Below are 24,581 nucleotides of genomic sequence, written 5' to 3'. Positions count from 1 at the left end.
ATTATTGCTGGAAGTCAAAGTCCTCTATGTTAGGTTTTTTCCTACTGATTTGTTATTTATATTTGGGTATTAGTTATTATATATGGATATTAATCTTAACTTTATACATGCACCAAATATGTTCCTCCAGTTTATCAATATTCTTTTAACTCTCTTTATGGTGATTTTTTCATGAAGCAATTTTTAATTTTGATATTGTCAAATACTTCTCTTTCTTTGGGTTTTTATGTCATGTTTATATAAATGCCCTATATTATCTTCTAAATAGTCATGGTTTAAAAGAAGAAAAATAACTTCTCAGTATGAGTTTTATTTTTAACATCAAGCTTATTAATTATAAAAGTAATACATGCGCATGGTAAAAATCTAATAAAACAGACTAAAGATGAAAATGAAAAGTTCCTTTCCTGTTCTCCCAATGCCCCTGCTTGCCAACTAACTCTTATTAGCAATTTCTCATATATATCCTTCCTTACACATTCTGGACACATACATACACATGCATATTTATCCTTTTGTACACAAACAGGATATGCACATGTGAGTGCATGTGCACACACACACAGGATTGTGCAAATTTTTCACTTAACATCTTATTTTTGAGTTCTTAATGTGACTGAGTTTTATCAGATATTCACCAGACTGACAGAGGGACCAGGGCAATCAGAGAACATGGTAGGGAAAGTGCACGGCAAAAGGCATATTCATCTCTGTAAAGCCAACACTTAGCAAAAAAAAAAAAAAAAAAAACCTGGCACATAACATATCCTCAATAAATGTGTTAAACAACTAAAAGGAAAGAAGAATTTGAGAAAACTGGAAACAAATTGCTATCTTGACCATTCTCAGGCCAGACTGGGAGTTAACTGAGAGTTACCACCTCTGAGGGCAGCAGGGAGCAGTACCCAATGACAGATGAGGACATGGAGCAGCTGGACCTCTTGCCTGCAATAACTTTCCACTGTGTGTCTCTTTCTCCACTAGATTTACCACCTCCAGCACACACATTTAGTTCAAATGCGCAGTTCACACTAACTACACAGCAAGAAAATCTGGGAGCTCAGAGACTACACATACCAGCTATATTACAGGTACAGGTTCATACAAACAGCTACCTTTAATCAGTACCTACTGCGGGGTAGGCACCAGGCTGGAAACAACAGCCCTGCAAGGTTAATGTCAATATACTCCCATTTTATAGATTAGAAAACTAAGGCTCCAAGAATCCCAGTGACTTATTCAGGGTCACACAGCTAGCAAGCAGCCTCCGGAGACAGCTCTACACCTTAATCAGGTAAGCCTACTTTTCTGTTGGTCTCACAGACTGTCATATTTTCTTGCCTGGCATTCCCTTTCTCCATTTGTCTCAACTGGTGTTTTGTGGAAGCCAGGCAGAGATAGAAACATGTGGTTGTGGATCCATCCTAGGCCATGGAATACGTTGTGAGGGATGAGAGGTGTCAGTCATAAGAGTTCATGAAGAAGAACACACACATGGGGTAGGTCTTAAAATTTCTGAAGGAGACTGGAACCCAGGTACTGAAGAACACCTTCAGAAGCCTAGGCTATGAATATCATGGCAGCTTAAGAAACTCTAACACAAATATTCCCCTCTTCCTAAGAGCTTTTGGTGAGCTGTTCACGAACATGGCCCTTTTGTCTACAGTCTCACAGCTGCTGGCCAGTGTATCTCCCCACATCTTAATCCTTTCATTCTCAAGGTCCAGTTAAGTCTTACCTCCATGAAGCCTTTCCCTATTAATCCACTCATTTCTCTTACTTTCTTTTGTGAATTACAGTTTTACCTAAAATCAGCACCGTAATATATAACATGTGTTTGTCTGTACACCCTCTTGTCCTTTAATCATTTCAGGTATTTTGTCTCTTTAAGTGAACTCCTTCATTTTTTTTTTCTATTGTTTCCCTGTCTGGTCTAAGTTTTGGGGAACCTGGTTGGAGGCTAGTCCCAACTATCCCACTAATGAGCTGTGTGACTTGGAGCCTGTCACACCCTCTCTGAGCCTTATTTTCCCACCTGAGAAGGTTTTTGTAAAAACAGTAAACATTGTAACACAAAATACTAATGTAAGGAATTATTGCTGAAGACATTTCAACTAAGGTGCTTCCTTTCATCTTTTACATTCTATTTAGTGGGTGGTTCTATATAAGAAATAGCAATCACTGCTGCTTGTTTCACACTAGTATCCTCAGCAAAGGTTTAGAATAAGAATACTGCACAACTGTTAGAGATGGTGCCAGAGAGAGAGGCGGTCTCTATGCAGCTGATTCAGGGACTCTCCTTGGAAACTACCAGGTGATTCCAGGCTTGTTCATTTTTAAAGCTTCTATTTTTCTGAATGTTTCTTCGTGTAAATGGTCTGTGTCAATGCTATAAAAAAATGAAAAGAATCTTGTGTCAAGTCAAGCCAACAGATGCCTTCAGTACCTTCCCTAGTCTTTTAAGGATAAGATTCCCATTCACACTTGTGTCACATCATCAGTTACTTCACCCACCCTGGTATCTACCTCCTCCCTTAGTCTTAACTCTTTTTCTTAGATCTGAGAAGAGAAAATTCTTAACTTCCTCCTGAACTCTCACTTCTATCCCTCTCTTGCCTTTGCTGAAGGTCCTGTATCTATAACCTCTCCCTCTCTATGAGCTCTTTTCTCTCAGCCTACAAATTGGCCTATCCTAAAAAAAAAAAACAAGACAAAAACAAAAGAGAACAACTCCACCCTCTTCCAGCAGCTGTGACCCCACATTTCTTCTTCTATTTACAAAGATTTTGAAAAAGTAGTCCCCACTCCTTCTCTACTTCCTTATCTCCCTCAAGTCACTGCAAGCTGATTTCCAACCCCATCACACCACTAAGATAGCCCTTAACAAGGTCATCTATGGCCTCTTAACTGCTAAATCCAAAGGACACTTTTCAGTACTCATCATTTTGGAACTCTGCTGCATTTGATACTGCTGAGCAATTCTTCCTTGAAACTCACTTTTACCAAAGCTTCCACGACACCCTTCTCTCTTGGTTTTCTCTATGGGTTTTCCTTTCCATGTGGTGGCTGCTTAGTCACTAAGTCGTGTCCGACTCTTTCGACCCCATGGACTGACTGTTTCCTTTCCATACTCACCTCTTAAAAGTTGGTACTGTCCAGGGCTAATTCCCCAGGGATGTTTCTCAGGGGTGCTTCTCTTCTCCATCTCCCTAGAGGAATCTCATCCACTGCCATGGCTTCAGCTGTCACCTCCAGGGAACAATCCTATACCCAACTGCCTACCTACTAGAAAACCCCCCACGCTGTCCTACAGGCAATTCAAACTCCACAGGTGTATCCCCGATTAAAACCTACTGACTACAAAAGAAGGTATAAACTCTTTCAAGTGTGTAGTGAGGTACGGATTTTAGTTTTTAATGGATAGAAGCTAATCTTTATCTAGCAAAGGCAAGGTGTGCTGAGATTTATGGGGTCACAAAGAGTTGGACACGACTGAGCGACTGAACTGAACTGAGCAAAGGCAAAGGAGTAGCTCTGCTAGCTATGCAACTGTAGGGTAAGTAAACATTTAATGCCGTGGAAGTGTAACAAGACCTTTAGAATTTTTTGAATGACTTACCAAAAGCCGTCTTATCTCCTGACATGTACAACTCACTGCTGGAGGAGAGGTAGGCCAATATGCGTAGGAAGCCTGGAGGTCTCCTGAGACTAATGAGACCACCTACTCTGAACTCCTTCTTTCCAAATTTAGAATCAGGAACATGTGTCAGGGTGATTTGGGGGGCCTTTATCCAAGGCCCAGTGCCTGGGAAAGGCACCAAGGCACCACAAATAAAATATCTTGAAGAAAGAAGAGGGCTTAAGTGGGGCTCCTGCCTCAACTCATGGGCTTACATTTTTGTGGGCAAGGACTGGCTTCACACATATATACCTGTGGCTGATGCAAGGAGCTTTTCTAGACCCAGACTTTCTGACACATATGGTATTTTAGAGAACAATGACTGCACATTTGGGTGAAGACTAAAACATATGTAAGCTAAGAGTCCAGATATAATGTCACTGCAGGGCTGGGAGGGATCCACATTAGTCAGAGCATCACTGTCCAGTCACCAAGTTTCTGTGGGATTGGAAAGGATCAGTCCTCAAGACGAGCCCCAAGTGGCAGTAAGAAAGAGCACCAGAAGTGGACTGATTTTCCAACCAGCTTTGGAAGCAAAAGTGGCTCCATTTTTGGGACCAATTTTGGAAAGATGAGGGAAGGCCCTCAAATGTACTGCACTCAGATATGTGAGAGAGAAGAGTGACAGCTGAATCTGTACCCAGAATCCCGTAAACACACCTTACTAATCACACATGGAATACAAAGCCTTGCTTACACCCTCAGTTTCATTTCTTGACACATTCTGCTTTGCACTTTATGTTCCCATAATAGCAAACTTCCTAGAGGTTTCCCACCTGTATTCCTATCAAGTACTATAAAATATGCTGTTTACTGTCTACCTTTGCTCATGCTAGCTCCTGAGTATGAACTTACCCTTCTCCATAGTTACCCCCATTTCCCTGGCTATAGTCCTGAGCCTCCTGAGCTGGGTGAGTTGTCCCCTGACACGGTTCCCTTAAGATCTCGTAATTACCCTATTGCATTCATCAGTTCATGTGTCTGTCTCTACCACTAAGTCTACAGTCCCAGAAGAGTACAAATCAAGTCTCAAGTTATTCATTCTTGTCTCCTAGCACCTGGCACATCTGCCTAGCACATGGTAGATATTCAGCAAGTGCTTGCAGAATGAGTGAAGGTAAGCTTGGTAACTCTGAGGCCACAACCTCTTTTTTTCCCCTCGATCTTCTGAATGTCTAGACACCTAGTCTATATTGAACATATCATTAACTGTCTCCTTGCCTTGCCCTCAGATGCTCAAAATTAGTAACTGGCTTCTTATATGTATTTACTAAATGCAAAGCACTGAGCTAAAAAAGTTTACAGGGGAAAATACAATGAGAAAGAAATTCAGACCTTGCACTCAAGCAGTTCTTAGAAAGCAAACTTCTTCATCCAACCTTTACAATTTCCAGACAAGACTCCCTTTTTAGGAGGCTCTCCTGGACTTATCCCTATCTAGCCTACCACATTAAATGATCAACAGTTTCCTCTCACCTTACTTGGGTTAAGTCTGTATTTCTACTGATTTCAGTGTTGTCTGTCTATATACACTCTAATGTTTAAAATTTGAGGTCAGTGTATGGTGTCTATTCTGTGAACATGTATCCTTTATTTTGTATTTTGAGCTATTACTGCACACTGCTATCAACTTATAATAGATTGACAAGTTATAAGGGCTTGAAATTTGGCCTGAAAACACAGTGGAAGTAGATTGGTTAAGACAAAGGGTGAGAGAGACAGGAAACAGTGCAACAATTTACAATAAGAATAAATAATAGCATGTACCATCTCAAAATAATTTATCCATGACATCATTTAGGACCTTTGCTGAAGCTTACATACTATATATATACTATACACCACATTAAATTACTTTAAAGAAACATTAGGATTGATTGTTGGGTTTATTTCAAATTGCTGACAATACATACATGCTAACAATACAGTCACCTTTTTCTGAGAAAGACACCATGGAGGTCCCTAAACCCCTGAAGTTTATTATGTTGTGAATAATTCCCTCTTCCTAGTCAGTAATCACTACACTCTGGCGTCAAACAGACTTCATTTTGCTAGTAGAGAACTAGCTTCTGTTTCAGCCAGACTTGTACTCAGGCCTTTTTGCTGTTTTCATTTACGTTTCAATCCATCAAATTGGCTTTGGAATGTGGAATTTTTGTACTCAGCCGTTATTTTCCATTATGTGTTCCAGTTCTGAATGGCAGAAATAAATGGCCATTTGGCCACTGGTTAGCTGCCAAAAGAGCATAGCTATATCCTAATTAAGAATTACTTTGTGTGTTATGCCAGCCTGCTGAGCTGGCAGATGGACACTGATCTGAAAGGGTGATGACCTCCACTTTCTATAATTATAACTCTGTAATAGCTTCATTCCCCTGCATCTTAAAGGCTCTCAAAATGTAAACCACAAGCCCTCTATCAGGTATTAGAAGAAGGGAAAAGGTCTAATATTTATGGAGTACCTCCTATATGCCAGGGTTGCACATTCATAATTAATGTCTTGTTTCATGCAATCTCCAAGCTAACACCAGGTATCAGGTACTACTCATGTTGGCCCCATTTTATAGATAGTGATGCTAAAGCTCAGGAAGGTAAAGTAAGAATGGTCACATAGCTAGTAGATGCCAGATCTAGTACATAAGTCAGACCTAGCAGAATGTGGATTTGGTGCTCTTTTTCCTATACCCTGTTTCTTAGCAATGACATCTAGGACTATCTGTTCTTTACCTCTCTCCTTGCCTGTGTCCAAGGAAAAGGCCTATTTCACTTACCTTGATATTGTGCCTAGGCATGGTCTGTCCTCAGTTCTTCTCTTTTCTCAGTGCAATGGCTATGACCAAACCAGCATGCCTGTCCTGACCCCCTCCCTCCCACTTCCCCCACTACTATAACTTACTAGAATGTTTGTAGTTCACATATGGGATGAAGCAGTGCATCACACAGCATTTGAACTCCAAAATCCTTAAGGTGATTTCCACTTAAGTCTAGCAATGTTAGGTTCTCATTTCTGCTGAGGACAGAGGTGAGGGCTCCACAGCACGCATCTGTGAAATGACATTCTGTTAACCTATGGGGAACTGGGGATTCAAGAAAGAAATCGGTTTACCCCAAGTTCCATAATGACCTTCCATTTCATACATAGCTGGAACAAGAGCCCAGTGGACAAAGAGTCTCTGTGAACTTACCACAACGTCTGTAGCTTGCAGGAGTGGTGTTTCAGCCCTTCACAGAGCACCTGCATGCCTTCATCCCCTAAGGCATGAGTTCAAGGACTCTCAGGTGTTCACTGGTGTACAGTGCATTGCATGAATCCTGACAACACTCTCCAGTTAGGTGACAAGTCCACAGTCTGCCAAGAAGTAAGATAGATAAGGCTGGCATAATTTCATCAGGATTGGGTCACTTTAGATATTGGGTTTACCCACTAGAAAAATACAGTAGAAAATCAGTTTGTCATGTAAAAAAATCCCTTGGGCCAGGGCCAAGCAGAGATTGTGGAGAAAGGAAGATTTATTTCCCCTAAATTATCAAGTCATCATATGTTTCTTTGGAGATTGTACCACCAGGCCAGAAAAAAAAATCATTTAATTTGGGGAGCTGCTCAAACATCAAGGAACTCTGCCTGTGGCTATTGTTCACGATACTTACACCAGATCCTTTAACTGACAGTCAGGCTGTTTTAATCCTTCACACAGCAATTTCAGTCCCAAATCTTCAATCTTATTATTAATTAGAAGCAGCCTTGTCAGGCTTCGGGTAGAGTTTAGGACTTGGACGAGGGACTCACAGGAAGCTAGAGAGAGGAAATATTCTGAAAGCCTGCAGATATGGGGACACCAACGTTGTTAACCATGGCAGCAGGAGTCCCACTGAACCTCAAATGCAATGCCCATGAGAAGGACAAGGATGAACAGACACTTACACAAGATTCTTGATTATACCATTCGCATGCCACAGACCTTCACAGAGATTCTGTACTCCTGTGTCCCCCAGGGAATTGGCAAACACAAACAGCTCTTTTAAAGTCTGACTCACTTGCAAGAAAGAAGAGAGATCCACACAGCTTGCATTTGTCAGGTAACATGTGTTCAAGCTACCCAGAGACAAAGAAGAAAAATCAGCCACTGCTGTCATTGAACTTCCTGGGAATGTTCTCCCAGCCTCCTCATTTAGCTAAGTCCTAGCCATCCTTCAAGTTCTAGCTCCTGGCCCACCACCTACACAGTCTCCTCCTGAGGTCTCCAGCCCACAATGACCTCCTCTCTTTCCCTGGGCTCATCTGACATTTCTGAATGATTCTGTAGTGTTAGGCACTTTATTACACATTCAACTGTGTTGCTCTCTGTTTCATATCTATGTGTCTTTAAAGGCAGTTTTGTCACTTGCTATCCTCTTGATAAATCCATTCACATTTAGCCCACTGTTGGACACATTTTTTATAGAGTATTCTTTGTAGAGTTAATATTTAATTAGCATCACTCCTGTAAACACACAGGATGGTTGTATACTAGAAAGAGCATGGGTTATGGATAAGATAGATTTTGGAGTCACATCTTGACTATACCACTTTTTAAAAATTTATTTATTTATTTATTTTTGGCTGTTCTGGGTCTTTGTTGCTGCATGAGAGCTTTCTCTAGTTGCAGACAGTAGGGGGATAATCTCTAGTTGCGGTGCACGGGCTTCTCATTGTAGTAACCTCTCTTTTTGTGGAGCATGGGCTCTAGAGCACTCGGGTTTCAGTAGCTGTGGCATGCAGGCTTAAGTTTCCCACGGTATGTGGGATCTTCCTGGACCAGGGATAGAACCTGTGTCCCTGCATTGCAAGGTGGATTCTTAACCACTGGACCAACCAAGGAAGTCCCTGACTATACTACTTTTTAGTGGTGTGACGTTGGACAAGTCACTTTCCCCCCAATCCTCAAAGTTTCCTCATCTGTACAATGGGGCTAAGAAAACCCACCCTATATAGTTATTTCAAGGAATGAATTATGTGAAATAACTTCTAGCAAGCACCAAGCATAGATCCTGCTGCAGAGCAGGCATTAAAAAATTTCGGTAGTTGTAAGATGACAGCAGATAGTTCTAAAAACTTACTCTTGCTTCTTCACCTTACAGTTCGAATGTCTGAGACCCTCACAGAGATACTTAACCCTTGTGTCCCCCAGGGGATTTTCACTCAGGTCCAGCTCGGTGAGGTTTGGATTGCAAATGAGAACAGAGGCAAGATATCTGCCAATAGTCTCTGAGCTTCCAGGGAGAAAACTAGCAGACAACCTGGAAAAAAAAGAAAGACACAGAATTGGCCACTCATTCCCTACCTGAAAAACATCATGAGAAAAGAAAATAAGGCCCACCCATATGAGACCCCCAACCATGAATATGTCACAGCCCCCTTTTACCTATGATGGGGATTTGTACATTGCCCCCACAACACTGTATGCCCCAGTGAGAGCTCAATAAATGTTGACTGCCACCAAAAAGAAAAGAATTGGAAGGAAGTATCAAATGACCTAATCTCACTTTAATTCCCAGCATGAATTTTATCACTCTCATATCTTCTTTCAAATTATAGGGGAAAATGCTATAATCATCCTTAATACAGTCAAAAGATCTTTCCTTTCCTCTTATCTGTAAGTTCATTACTAATTAATAATTTGCCATCCTTAGAGAGAACTAGACCATCACCGTCATCCATATAATATTTCTTCTTGAGCACAAAAAGTGGTTTTTACTGACCTTCCTGTCTTCTCGATCTTTGTCTCTTCATATTAAGCAGTCCAATTCATTAAACTGTTTCCCATCAACTTTCTCTGCTATTACTTTCAAGAATTTCTATGATATACACTACAACATCTGAGTCTTCAATTTTTCTCTTGAGTTACCAGGCTCCAAACTCAATCTTGAAGAGGGCTCATAAAGACATCATGTATATATATTTTCCCAATTTAGAAATTTTAAATAAAGGTATTTTAAATAAAAAATTAATTTCAAAGTAGATTTAGAAAGCTTTAATGCTTAAGAGCTTTTACTGTAGAAAACTCCAAATATACATTGTGATTGTTAATTTTATGTATCAGGTTGCCTATGTCAAGGTACCCAGATTTTTGGTCAAACATTATTCTAAAAGTTTCTGTGAAGGTACTTTTTAAATGAGATTAACATTTAAATCAGCACATTTTGAGTAAAGTAATTTGCCCTCCATAATGTGGGTGAGGCTCATCCAATCAGTTAAAAGTTTAATAGAAGACTGACACCCTAGGAAGAGAGAATTCTGCCAGCAGACTGCCTTTTGATTTGCAGTACAGCACCAGCTCTCCTGTGTCTCCAGTCTGCTGGCCTACCCTGCAGATACTGAACCTGCCAGCTGCCATAATCTGAGAGAGCACCAATTCCTTAAAATAAATCTCTCTATATGTTTACACACATTTTACCTCTCTGTTTCTCTGAAGAACCCTAATTAGTCAGGGTTCTTCAGAAAAGAAGATATATATATATATATATACACCATATATATATATATATATATATATGGTAAATCTTTTATCAAAGTCATTACATGGACTTTGGGCTTCCCAGGTGGCACTAGTGGTAAAGAATGTACTTGCCAATGCAGGAGATGTAAGACATGAGTTTGACCCCTGGGTTGGGAAGATCCCCTGGAGAAGGTCATGGCAACCCACTCTAGTATTCTTGCCTGGACAGAGGAGCTTGGTTCATAGGGTTGCAAAGAGTGGGACATTACAGAAGTGACTTACCACACATGCATGTGGACTGTGAGGTCAGACACATCTGGGTTTCTTATTGTGTCTCTGTCATGTTATTTAGCCTTATACTATTGGGTTTCTAGTTCCTCATCTGCCAAAATGGGGACAATAATCTGAATCTTACAAAGCTGTTGTACACATTAAAGGAAATCAAAGCACTCAGCACAATGCTTAGCACAAAGTAATTGCTCAGTAAGTGTGAGTTTTCATTATTGATATTAACGTTATTGCTACTTTCACTATTCTTCCTCTCCATGACTCCTTGAAATGTGTTTTGATTATACAACATCCATCTTGAGCTGCATATTTATAAAATTTTTCTTGCAGTATGAAAACTAATAGTGACAACTTACTTGAGATTCTGTACTTCGCAATTTGGATCTTTTAAGCCTTCACAGAGCAGTTTCAAAGCCAAAGCTTCCAGTTTTGTTTCACTAAATTCGAGCTCAGTGAGCCACTGATTGGTGCTGTGAACGGTTGCTAGTGCACCACAAGAAGCAGGAGAGATAAGGCATCGGTACAACGTTTAGAGAACAGAAGAATGACCTCATTACTTTATTCATGCTTTCCCCCAAAACAAAAGAAACTGACCAAAAAATTACATGAACACAAACAACAAATTCTCCTGTTCTCAGTTACCTCAATGTCTATAAGATACAGTTTGGCTGTTTTAGTCCTTCACACAGAAGCTTCATTTCAGAATCTTCCAGGGTGTTTTTCACAAATTCCAAATCTGTCAGATACTGGTTGGTTTCAAATACTAAGGCGAGGTCTCTGCCATAAGAGGCTGTGAGGTGGCAGAAAATCAGTCTGTGTGGAGAAAAAGCATTTCAGAGGAGAAAACAGAACTCTCTATAAAGATACTTGTTTGCCTCATTACTGATATAATGAATTATTTCAATTCATTCAGCAATTAATTTATTAGGTGCTAATCACTGTGCAAGATGTGAAAACACAGAAATAATTAAGACCCAGCCCAGACTCTGCCCTCAAGGAATGCCCAGTTAATGGGGGAAAAATTTAGAAAATCATGAATTATAATACTGTGTGGAAAGCACTGCAAGTGGTATGCACAAGGCACCATGGAGACACAGAAAAGTGGCACAATCCAGCCTAGCCTGTGGGAGGGGGTTGGAGGATCAAGAAATACTTATGAGAGGAGCAAATACTTTAGTTCTGCTTGAAAGGGTATTAAAAATTGAACAGAAATTAGGTGGATGAGGAGAATCGGAGTGGGGAGAGCAGGGGGCGCTGAGGAACAACCTGTTCATGAAGCAGCCTGTGCAAAAGCCAGGAGGCAAGAGAGGGGAGGCTTCAGTTGAGAAACTGTCAATTACTTGCTATGGGCTACTTTATAACACTGGAAGATACATATCAAACCGTTAACAATGGTTATCTTCCAGGTAGGAGGGAAGGGTTGGATTATAGGGAGACATTTACTTTCTAGTATTTAAAAGATCAGAAATTATCAGAAAAAAATAGTGTAAAAAATTTTAAAAACATAATACATGTTTATTATAAATAAATTTTACCATAGAGAAAAATATAAAGAATAAAATTTTTTGAGAAAGTACTGTATCCTTACCACCCAAAGATAACCACTGTTAAAACTTTGGTATGTAACTTTCCAGATTTTAAATGCATGCATACTTACAAGACACTTGCTCCTCAGAAGAAAAGGTATGGCCAACCTAGGCAGCATATTAAAAAGCAGAGACATTACTTTGCCAACAAAAGTCCATCTAGTTAAAGCTGTGGTTTTTCCAGCAGTCATGTATGGATGTGAGAGGTGGACTATAAAGAAAGCTGAGCGCCACAAGAATTGATGCTTTTCAATTATGGTGCTGGAGAAGACTCTTGAGAGAGTCCCTTGAACTGCAAGGAGATCCAACCAGTCAATCCAACCAGTCAATCCTAAAGGCAACCAGTCCTGAACATTTAATGCAAGGATTGATGCTGACGCTGAAGCTCCAATACTTTGCCCACTTGATGTGAAGAACTGACTCACTGGAAAGACCCTGATTCTGGGAAAGACTGAAGGCAGAAGGAGAAGGGGATGACAGAGGATGAAATGGTGGATGGCATCACCTACTCAATGGATGTGAGTCTGAGCAGACTCCGGGGCTGGTGATGGACAGGGAAGCCTGGCGTTCTGCAGCCCATGGGGCCACAAAGAGTAAGACACAACTGAGCGACTGAACTGAATACTTATATTAATAGCATTATATCTTCCCTATAACAAATGGAATCACAGAAAGATTTTAAAGAAAAGAAAACATCTTCTCAACTTCCCCTCCAACTCCAACTCCCAGACACACCCAGCATTTAGTGTGTGGTCTATATGCTTCCACTCCTTTCTCCAAGATCGTAGAAACATATGTATGCGCAGGCACATGCGCGCGCAGACGCACCCGCGCATGCGTGCATATGCACCCGCGCGCGCGCACACACACACAGAAGATTTGCACATTTTACAAAAATAAAGTGAAGTCGCTCAGTCGTGTCCGACTCTTTGCAATCCCATGTACTGGAGAAGGAAATGGCAACCCACTCCAGTATTCTTGCCTGGAGAATTCTGTGGATTGAGGAGCCTGGTAGGCTACAGTCCACCGGGTCGCAAACAGCCGGACACGACTGAGCGACTTCACTTCACTTCGTACTGTAGCCTACCAGGCTCCTCCGTCCATGGGATTTTCCAGGCAAGAGTACTGGAGTGGGTTGCCATTTCCTTCTCCAGAGGATCTTTCCGACCCAGGGATCATACCCGGGTCTCCCACATTATAGGCAGATGCTTTACCGTCTGAGCCACTGGGGAAGTACCTACTTACAAAAATGGGACCATAGAAAACATTACTACTTCACATGCATTTTGTCATTCAGTCCTCATCTTAGGCCCATAGACAAAAACTGAGACAGTCACAGCACATCATATAGTAAGTGGTAAAGTATTACTCAACCTGAGAGCTGTCGGGTTTATCTTGTAGGCTTGGAAATACCATCAGAAGTTTAGACACAGAGTCAGATCTTTGTGACAGGGTACAGCAGGAGACAAACCTGGCGCACTACGGCTGCAGGCAGGAGGTGGGGGGACGGTGGTGGTGGAAGAGGTGGTAAGCGCTGGAGGTAAACAAATTCGAGACACAAGCATGTTTCGGGGTTGGATATGGCCAGGATTTATGACCATTTGAGGTGATGCGGGATGAGGCAGTAGTCTGGTTCCACCTCTTGCCTCCAGGGGGCAGCCGAGGCCACTGAGAGATGGGGGCTGTTTCCTGTTCTAGAATATTCCATCTCTAGGAGGGTCCGGACCCTGAATGGGACAAACCATTATGGTGGGGAGCTGAGAATTTTGGTATTTGATTACAAGCGCTTCATGTTCTTGGTTCTGAGTCTTTTCTGACCACTCCTATTTCTTCCCACCTTCGAAGATTTGCAACACTGTAGGACGTTCCTTTATGTCTGGTGAGGGGAGGGGGACGGGGGAGAAAATCTTCATGCACCCCTCCCACCCTCGCGGTTTCTGGAAGTTGGAACATTCCCACGGTTAAAACCTCGAAGGGTGGGCCAGAGCTTTTCTTTCGCTGCGCCCTCAGGGAGGAGAGGTACCCTTTGCGTGTGGTAGGCGGTTTTTTTGGCCTGTACTCTCACTAGCCGGGAGGTGAGGCTCGCTGGGAGGTGTCCTGGGGCGGGGCAAAGGGTCTTTAGGAGGGTGTGAGGGGCGAGGGAGGTAAGCGGAGAAGAGACTCAAGGGGTGGGGGAGGGGAGGGGGACTGATAGATTTATCCCCGCAGAGCCAGCCAAGCCCTAAAGGCACTCAGTCGTCATGGCCTTGAAATCTGAAGACCTCAGTAGTGGGTTCCGGCATGACAAAGTGATGGCTTTCATCAACGAGAGGATGTCCAGGCACGCGAAAGGCCCTGAGTTCTACCTTGAGAATCTGTCTCTGTCGTGGGAGAAGGTGGAGGACAAGCTCAGGGCCATCTTGGAGGACCGGCTGGTGCCCAGCCAGGCCAAGGAGGCCTGTGCCTGGAGCAGCCTGGCCCTGGGCGTGCGCTTCGCCCACAAGCAGAGCCAGTTATACAGACACAGGGTGCGGTGGCTGCACGACTTCGCCGGGCTGCACAAGTCAGCGGCGCAGGCGTTGGCCTCAGACCTGAAGTTGCTCGCGGCACAGCACGAGGTGGAACGCAAAGAGGCGGCCTTCCGGCTGCAGCTGATCCAGGACAGCCTGGTGGAAGTGCAGAAAGAGCGGGACCTCCTGAAGTGGAAGCTCTTCAAGGCCGTAAGATTACCGTCCCCCGTCCTGCCCTGCCCATTCAGTCCTGCCGCGCAGCCCCCCACACCCCGATGTCAGGGCAGGTCACAACTCTGCTAACTTTTTTCCAGGAGCTGCGGTCTTCCCAGGCGCCAGTCGCAGAGGGGCCAAGCCTGGTCACTGCCAGTGGGGCTGGAACAGAAGGAACAAGTGAAGAGGAAGAGGAGGAGGAGGCAGGGGCCACTGCTACTATTGCTGTGGCTTCTGAAGCCACAGGAGAAGGAAGACAGGAGGATGCAGAGGGGGCGGAAGCTGCTGAGGGGGCAGAAGATCTGAGTATAGACCTTATGCAGCTTCTTGGAGTTGTAGACCAGAAAAATTACACCTCTGGCGGGCAGAGTGAGGTAGATTTCAGGTCAGTGGAAACAGCCATGTATTCTTTCTCTGGGATGCTCAAGCCCGAGGCAACAGTCTCACCTGAACCCCTTCCTGTCCAGCTCCCTGCCTCATTCACATATTCATACTCATGCCCCTTAGCCCCCTTCCCGGAGGCACCAACACCATCCCCACCCACATCTCCACCACAAGCACCGTTCACAGCAGGAGCTTCATCTCAGACATCTCCCCACTGGGGATCCTCTGATTTTAGCTTGTGGTCTGATGGAGGGATCCAGGGAATAGACCCTCAAGAAGGAGACAGGAGCGATTCTGATCCCCTTCAGCAGATAAGACTTCCAGTATTTAGCAGGCCTGGGAATTGGGACTGCCCTTGGTGTAAATCTGTGAATTTTTCACTGAGTGGTAGTTGTTTCCACTGTGGAAAGTGTATCTGACTATAGAGCCCTCAAGTGAATTCAGAAATGTGAAACAGCAAAAATATATCCAGAGGGGGGAAAGGTGGGTGGGGGGGTGGGTGGTGTGAAGTCAGGGGAAGAGTGGAAGAATGAGGTTGGGGGAGGAGGGTAGGAGTTGGGGACGGTGTAGACTGTCTACACCGTCCCCAACTCCTACCCCATCTCCCACCCTCGTTGACCTCAACCCTTTGTGTTCCAGGGGCTTCCCTGGTGGTGCAGACAGGAAGGAATCTGCCTGCAATGCAGGAGACCCTGGATCAATCCCCTGGATCAGGAAGATCCTCTGGAGAAGGAAATGGCAATCCACTCCAGTATTCTTGCCTAGAGAATTCCCTGGACATAGGAGCCTTGCAGGCTACAGTCCACAGAATTGCAAAAAAGTCACACACGACTGAACGAGTATCCACACCCCAGAACTGCTGCAGTTTCTATTTGTATTTCTTTTCCCAACTCTAGTTATCTGTTGGACCTGGGCAGCCAGTATATAACACTCCCACTCCCTACCCCCGCCCCCACACTAAGCTGTAGATGATTGGACCAGGAATGGACATTTGACCAATCCTGAGCCAAATGTTCTTACATGGGACATGTGACCCATCCTGAAGCAAATATTCTGAGAATCTGAACAGAGGCAGATTCCATAGTTCGGAGGGTGTTGGGAAGTGAAGCAGTGGGTCACTGGGAGTCGGGGTCAAGGTCACACTCATGAACACCGAGGCCACAGCTGAGACCTGGCCCTGGCTGTGGGGGAATAGAACTGTGTGCTTTACAGAAGCCAAGTGTCTTTTAGAGAATGACACTATGAGGGCCCAGGGGGCAGAGAGGCGCAGAGAAGAGTTGATCCTGTGACCCCAGAGATGGAGAGTGACAGCTTGATCACTTTTCCACTTCCTGCAATTTTGCTGAGTGAAAATTCATAGCAATCCTATTTTCTTTAAGCTAACTTGAGCAAGTTCTTGTTCTGGGCAACCAGATTTTAGCCAAGCCAGAAGTTTATACCAGAAGAGAAGTTGCAAACTGTAAACCATTAAAGAAGATGTTGGAACTGACTGGTGAGGTGCATCAGGGAGTGATGGGCAGTGGGGATTCCTGTATCCCAAGGCTCCTGGAATGAACTGGACAAGAAGCTTATTCATGTTCTGAGTGAATTACGTTAAGAAACAATTAAAGCAGGCCTGAGGTTAACCCTGGGCTTACAACAGGGCAGAGATTCACCACCCCTAAGGGAATCCCTCAGGGCTTTGTACAGAGGACGCCAGAGCCAGCTGCAGACAAAGACTGCTATCGTTGTTCAGCCTCATGAGAGGAGAATCCTCCCCAGTCCCCACTTCCAACTGGGGACAGGCAGATCTGAACAGGAAACTTGTGCCACTTTCAAGGTGAGTCAGCAACTGAGAGTGCCCGAACGGTTTGCTGGTCTAGACCACTGAACAGAGGATGATGCCATCCTGAGATTTTCTCCCCCCATCACCAGATTACAGTGGGAGGGGAGTCTGGCTACAAAGCTCCTAGTAAATTGAGAAATGCATAATGGAACTTAGCCTGATGGGAAATCAATTCCCAGAGGGTGGGAGTAGAAGGGGGAAGATGGTGTGCATCTCCCCATCTGATGCCTATAAGCTGTGTTGAGGGAAGCTAAATGTATGTTTTAGCCCACAGATGGAAGGATGGATCAAACTCAGACGGAGAAGCCCTGAACATCACCTGGGAGCTGTGGACCTAGGTACTGAAGCTGTCATAACCTGGGACACCTCTGCAGTAACTGGATGTGACTTTGGGCTATATCCGGTCAGAGCAGATGTTAACAGTCATCAGGATTAGAGGCAAGATCTGTACCCTCCACTTGTCAGAAATTTCTTTGGGCTTGTTTATATCCTTGTTTATATCTTAGGAACTGTTTTTAAATCTCAGAACTCTTTGACATTTGAAATTAGATAATTCTTTGTTTCAAGAGGCTGTCCAATATACTAGGATGTTTGGCACAATCCCTGGCCTCCACCCACTAGATGCCAGTAGCACCCCACCCCACCCCACCACCAAAACAACTCTTGACAACCAAAAATATCTTTATATGTTGCCACATGTCCACTGGAGGGCAAAACTGCACTGATTGGGAACCATGGAGGCAATGAAATACTTAGGAGTAGTTTGAAACAAGGGGAAGAGAGTTGTAAGGGGTGGGCCACTAAGGGAGGAAACGTGTTCATTGGGTCTGGCAACGTCTGATTTTTAAGCCAATCTGGGTGGCAGGGTGGGGGGGTGGGTGGGGGGGTGGGTGGGGGGGTGGGTGGGGGGTGGGCAGAAGCCCAATTGCAAGGACTGAAGAGTGAGTAGAAGTGAGGAAGTGCAATTACTGAGGGGAGGCTCTTCTTCAAGGACCCTTGACTGTGCAGTAGATCCTGTATACTGCATTGGAGGCATGTCCACTGTACTATTCAATGAAAAAATATGAGTGCCATTGTGTCTTTGTGTGTGAAATAAACTCCCATTAAGTTCTGTGTGTGTGTATGCTATGTATATTACAGATTTATGTGTGCCTTATGCTATAGGTTTATATTTGAATATGCAAAAGAAAGATGTCTGGGAAGACATTTAGCAAACAAGCTATTAACTAGGGAGGGTGGTGGGATCCAGGATTAGAGGATGGGAAGCAGAAGTAGGTATATGGGGTTGGTTGGGGTACGGGGCAGTGGGATGAAGAGCCTTTATATCTTTATATACTTTTGTGTTGTATGAAGTAAAATAAATGCTCACAACAGTACAAAAAATAAAAAGTGAATTTACTGGCATGGGTGGGTTTGGAAAGGCCACCTCTTCCTCTGGGACAAGAGGGAAGGAAAGCAGACATGAATCTGTGGGGAGGAGGTGAGGAACCAAGGCAGCTCCTATTTGTGTGTTTATGATGTGGACGGACTAGACAAGGGGACCTGAGAGTGAATGAGAATATAAGGTCAGGGTGTGGGGTGGGTGCTTCTGAGTAATTGCACTTGGGGAATAACTGAAGAGGAGGGTTGGGGTGAGGAATGGAGGGAAAGAAAAAGAAACCAAAGGGAAGACTGGGAGTCTAGAAGGAAAAGGTGGGGAATGGAGTAAGGCAGGTCCAGAAGGGGCACCAGACACAAACCCCTAGGTATTACAGCCTGACACCCACTTGCTACAGCAAAAAGCAACACATACCAAAGGGGAAGAGGCAGGAAGGGTTGGCAGAGTTCTCTGCCTGACTCCGTACCCCTTCTCAGCTTGTAGCGTATCTTTTCTTTTGCTACTCTGCTATGAAGAAGCTCAGTGCCAGTTATACTTTGTTTTCAAGTCCAATCAGATGGAAGAACAATTCGCAGCAACCCAGTTATTACCTGCAAATACCTAAGAGTTTAAAGCAAGGTCCAACTTACTTCAGGTTTTTTATTTTACAGTATGGATTATGCAGTGCTTGGCAAAGCAAGTGTAGTGGAGAGACTGGCAAATTGTGCAGCTGAAAGGGCCTAAAAGATGAGAAAGCAAAAATAACTTAAAATCATTAAAGCAAAATTTTAAGTAACAGGCTTATTTTGGCTTTTATTGCCATCTTAGTACTAATTTACAAAAACCTTAGGAATTAATACCCCATTTTGCAGATAAGGAATCAAGGCACAAAAAGTAATTTGCCCAAAGTCAAATAGGAACAGAATGAAGTTAAGTATTCAGGTCTGTCTGACTCCAAAGCCATGGTATTGTGTCCCAGGCACTGAGGTAAGCACTTTACACACAGCTTATTTTATCTTGTCCTTAATCCAATGACTGGTATTGTAATCACCATTTTGCAGATGCTCCACGAAGTCAAGTGACTTGCTTAAGCTATCTGTACACTGTAACTGATTCTTGGCTGTCAGTACTCAGAAGAATTAATGACAATAATTGAGAGCTAGGACAGTTCGATACAGTTGACCGTTGAACAATGTGGGGACCAAGGGCACCACACCCCTGCAGTTGAAAACCCACATAAAACTTTCGAGTGAGCCCTTCTTATCCCTCCATATCGGAGGTTCTTCATCTGAGGATTCAACCAGCCTCAATCCTGTAGTACATATTTATTGAGAAAAATCTGTACAGTTCAAATCTTTGTTGTTCAAGGATCAACTGCAGTACACTCTCACTTAGTCAACATGCCTTGAAGAAGAGGTTTTTGCGGGCTTTTGGTGTTTTATTTGGTTAAATTTTGAAAAGAATTTTAGCCCTCTGATAAAGGTAATGGGTTGAGGGGTGGGGACTCCATCTAAGGCTGATGTTCTGGAAACATCAAATGAACAAAAACCCCTTTTTGCTTCCATCAGTGCTTATTGTACATTGTGTATATTGTGCTCAGTATATATTGCCCATTATTTTACTTTATAATATACAGTTGGATTGAAGCTGTCATGAATTCATGAAGACATGGTAGCCAAGTTCTTCCATAATTACAAGTCCAGGTAACTTCTACCTCTTCCTTTCTGGTCCCAAACACAAATTCTTGCTGCACCTCCGTGCTCCCCTCACTTCCCACAAACACACATACCCCATGCTCAATTCCATCTCTATGCTACTGCCCACTGAGGAACTAACAATTACCAGAGAAAAGACTCGGGTTAACTCATTTTCCAAGTTGAGCCTTCTGCCCACTGTCATCCTTCTCAAGGTCCCCTACCCTTCACCTGACTCCACAACTAAAAGAGGCACTGTCCATATTAACCTGAGTATTGAAAACAGACTTTGACCAGTGGCATTTTTCTTGAGTCAGTCAGTAGAGCTGTACTTCGCAGTATACAGAGCACATATTGTGTAAGTGGTTTACCTAAGCCTCTTTAAACTCCAGCTCTCAACTCTCCACATAGGTGTCAGTTTGGCAGAAAGAACTCAGGCTTCATAGCAATATACACAGGAGTGCCTTATAGCAATATATACAGAGTAAGCTCTGTCTGTTACCAACCTGGAGCTCTTTGAGGCCTCAGTGATGAAATACATGTAGAGAAGAGTGAGGACCAATTCAACTTTAAGTTTACAACCTTTTCCAAGATAGTTGTCCAACACCAAAATAGCAGAGTGCTCAATTATAATCCTAATAATTAATATGCTCATAACCTTTTATAATTATACAACACCTTCACAAAGAGACAGTGAAGACTAATAGACACACACAGTGGCTAGCACGGTGCCTGGCACGTAGTAAGTGCTCAAAAGTGTTAGCTTTCCCTCAGTGTCTGCCTAGGCCAGTGTTCAATATGCAATACTCAATCCTTATTGTGTTGACTGGCATACAATATGAAAAGCAAAGATAATTCATTTTATTTATTGACAATGCTAGAAATGATCATGTGCCTGAATACTTGAAATAAGAAGGCCGATCATTTCTGTAGGCTGAGACACTGGTGAAAAGACATTAATATACTCACTGATTAAGTGTCAACATTGGTGGCATGAATGCTGAGGCTTGACCTTCCTCCTCAAATCCAAGTAGGTGCTGACACTTCAGAGACACTAACAGAGACTATGACTGCTTTTCACACAGAATGACATAGCCAGAATGTCCATTTTTGTATACATAGGTTGAAGCAATATAATTGACCCTAAATCATTAATTATCCTTTTTGCATATTCTTCTTGAGTCTCATACAAACAGTGAAACAAGTCCATCAGCTCAATCTGTAACCTATAAGATTTATCCTTTATTTCTTTCTCAGTCCACTTCAGTAACTCTTCTCGAAGTCCTGGAGACACTTTTTCCCCAAAGGTTGTTTGCACAGCCGTTTCCTTTCCTTTATATAAGAGGCCAAATAAGAACTGTATTGTTAGTGATGAAAACCCTTTTCCGTACTGTTGGAAGATTTCTTGCCATGTTTTCCCCACTTGATCAAAAAACATCCAGCTGCTGTCATTCTTCAAAGTATAGAACACAGCAGTCAGGAACTCTTGGAAACTGAAGTGAAGGAAAGTGTAGACACTGACAACTCCTTCAACTTTTTTCAAAAGGTGATTGAGAAAAGTGCAATTGGTATCATATACTCCTGGCCAATTGGTATCTGAGGTCACTGACTTCAAATAGGACCTGCTGGTTCTGTAGTCCTTCTGCAGCCAAAGAGCAAAGGCCCCACAGGCAAATTTGTCCCTTCCACACTGAGATACCTGTAAGAGTATTGAGACACTTGGAAAAGTAAAACAAGATACATATCAGTCATAGTTTGACATGATCTCGTAAGAGTCCTGCCTCCATCTTCCTGTGACTGCAGGACTCAACAGATCATCCAGGAGATGATGGGAAGAGAAGACATAATGTCAAGGCCTTCATTTTCTCACAGATCATAAAGGACTCTCATTGCTGCATTAGCACCTGAAAACTGACTCAAGAAATATGCTCTTTTTTCAACATTTGTAAACCACAGGATCTCTGTTTGGATAGGTTGCTTTAACAGAGAGTGAAGCTTCTTCATGGTCCTAGGCTGAGCAGTTATCAGGAGGATTCAGGGAACAGTTTTGTCCTCATGAAACTGTGTAAGAGAGTCTCTTCTGGCTTCCTTTCCAGGGGATTGGTACTAAGATCCTCTTCCTGGTCACTGACAGAGTACTGAAGCTCAGGAAATTCATCAAGAATGAACAGAAGCTTATCTGGATATACAAGAATAATGTCCATGATTGGTCCACCTGTACCTTGAAAAGTGTTATTGATCAGGTCAGAACCACTAGGGTTAGCAAAAGGGCCATCTCTCTGCAGTTGACATAGATGAGATAGTCAAATCTTCCTGGAGTAACCACTCCTGCTGCCCAGTCAAACATGAACTTATGTACCACAGCTGTTTTCCCAATCCCAGCACATCCCTGAAGCACCACAGTTTGGGATGAGATAGAACCCTCTTCATCAGGATCAAACACATGTTCCATCTCAATAAACTTATACTGTTGAGGAATTCTGCATGGTGGCTTTTCTGATATACAGTGTTTTTTTTACAACAAGCAGTCATGTCTCTATATGTTTGCCATGATGATAATATCTATCGACTCCTATTTTTAGGTATTTTTCTTTTAGATGTTTTCTAAATACTTCCTGGTAATCTAATAAGGTGACACCAAGAGTTAATAATCACAGAATCCTAGACAACAATACAAATAACAACTAATACTACCATCACCTCTATCTCCACTCAGATGTGTCAAAGGCTCCTCAAACTTCATGCATCTGAGCTCTTGATTTCTATTCCACTTCCCACTACCCCCTCTCCTGAAAAAAAAAAAAAAAAAAACCCTCCTCAGACATCTCGTCTTGGTTAAATGGTGCCACCCATTTTTTCACAAAAATGTCAGGAGTCATTACTTCTTTTACCCCCTTGAATCCTCCATATCCAATAAGCAAGGCCTAGCATTCATACCTCCAAAACAAGCCTCCAACCCACTTATTAATCACTGCATCCTCAAATACCACTCAAGTGCAAGGCTCTTTTCTAAACCAGTGAAACAGTCTCCTACTCATCTACTCTTGCCATCAATAGCTCCTCTCCACACAAGCAGCCAACATGATTGAAAAATATCAATCACATCATGTCATTGCCCTGGCCCAAAACTTTTTAAGAGCTTTTCATTGCACTTGTTATTAAATCCCAAATCCTTACCTTATATGACAACCCGGGCCCTATCTGTCTTTGCTCCCTAGCCTTGTTTTATATCACTCTCATTCTCAGTTTCTATACTAAAGCCATACTGGCTTTTTTTGAGTTTCTCACAAATGCCATGTTCTTTCCCACTTCAGGACCTTTCCACCAGCTATTCTCACCACCTGGAAAATGCTTTTTTTTTTCTGCTCTTCCCATGGAGAAATACTTTTTTCATGCTCTTCCCTTCTCATCCTTCAGATCTTAAACATTACTTGCTAGGAGAGGACTTCTCTGACCACCCAATTTAAAGCAGATCCTCTCTACTATACCTTTTCCCAGGACTCCATTTTCCCTTTGTAGCACTTATCACAATTTACAATTGTTTTGTTTCCTTTTTTTTCATTATCTGTCCTTCCCACTAATCTATATGAAAACAGGGCTCTTATATGTCTTCTTCATCATAGTATCCTAAGTTCCTAGCTGGTGCCTGGAACATGATAGACACTAAATAAATATTTATTGAAAATGGCTATAAATGCTTGCATTTGATTACAAAACAAACCATTTATTATGCCTGTTCTGTGTCAGATACTATACTAGGCCCTTTACATATATTTTAAATTTAATTATCATAATAATCCCATGAAGTAGATATTATCCACATTTTACAGTTGAGGAAACTGAAAACTTACAACCAGGGTTATATGTTAATGGGTGTGCAATCTGTGCTTAGGCCTTGTGCTCAGAGGATCCATACTTTCTGTAATGCACTGCTGTTCCCATCTTGAAATTTTTAATAATTTTTGAACAATGAATCCTGCCTTTTCATTTTGCACCATACCCCACAAATATGTATCTAGTTCTGCTTATAGCACTGGGTAACTTGTCTAAGATTCATAAGCAAATAAATGGCAGAGACTTAAATTAAGACTCAGGTTTGTCTGAGACCATGCCCTATGTGCTTAAATACTATACCACATAGCTTTTAACTTTCTGCAACTAAAATAAATAACCCAAGGAGTCAGTTATCAAGCTCAAACTTCTATTAAGTTAATATCCAAGCTAGCATTTTCCAAATAAGTTTTTCATGGAACATTTGCAAGATATTAATAGGAGAGCTATGAAAAAGTTGTCCTGTGGTCAAATAAGGTAAGGCAAATCTATTCCATTTTTGAGTTTCTCAATGCATATTAGCATATGAAAGGCTCTGAGCAAATCAATGGCTAAAAAAAGCAGACTGTTTGATTTTTGTTTAATCCATATTTTCTAGACTTAAATGACTATGGAACCCTTTTTTAAAAGCAAAATTATTAACTTCTGGAGAATAGTGTTCTGTAGAATTCAGGTTGGGGAATGCTGATCTAAAGTGGTCTCAAACTTTTCTTATAAAATTTCATAAATAGATTAGGTTTTTAGGTCTCTGCTGCAATT

At 42.6% G+C, this 24,581-nt stretch overlaps 2 protein-coding genes across 2 annotated transcripts in view; one reads left to right on the top strand and one right to left on the bottom strand.

Annotated features, from left to right (window-relative positions):
- Positions 1–13,594, bottom strand: part of VSIG1 (V-set and immunoglobulin domain containing 1) — an 85,091-nt gene extending 71,497 nt beyond the window's left edge. The window contains exons 1-3 of the mRNA XM_061136976.1: positions 13,501–13,594; positions 10,800–10,926; positions 8,777–8,956 (exon numbers count right to left, since the gene is read on the bottom strand). Of these exons, the coding sequence (XP_060992959.1) occupies positions 8,777–8,956; positions 10,800–10,926; positions 13,501–13,594 (401 nt within the window). The remainder of the gene's footprint in view (positions 1–8,776; positions 8,957–10,799; positions 10,927–13,500) is intronic.
- A 675-nt stretch (positions 13,595–14,269) lies between these two features.
- TEX13B (testis expressed 13B) lies at positions 14,270–15,534 on the top strand. Its single transcript, XM_061136975.1, has 2 exons — positions 14,270–14,728; positions 14,833–15,534. Exons 1-2 carry the CDS (start codon positions 14,270–14,272, stop codon positions 15,532–15,534), a joined length of 1,161 nt encoding a protein of 386 aa, XP_060992958.1.
- The last annotated feature ends 9,047 nt before the right edge of the window (positions 15,535–24,581 follow it).

Source organism: Dama dama, chromosome X (assembly GCF_033118175.1).
Source record: "Dama dama isolate Ldn47 chromosome X, ASM3311817v1, whole genome shotgun sequence".
Taxonomy (NCBI): domain Eukaryota; kingdom Metazoa; phylum Chordata; class Mammalia; order Artiodactyla; family Cervidae; genus Dama; species Dama dama.
This window is presented reverse-complemented; position numbering and strand designations above follow the sequence as displayed.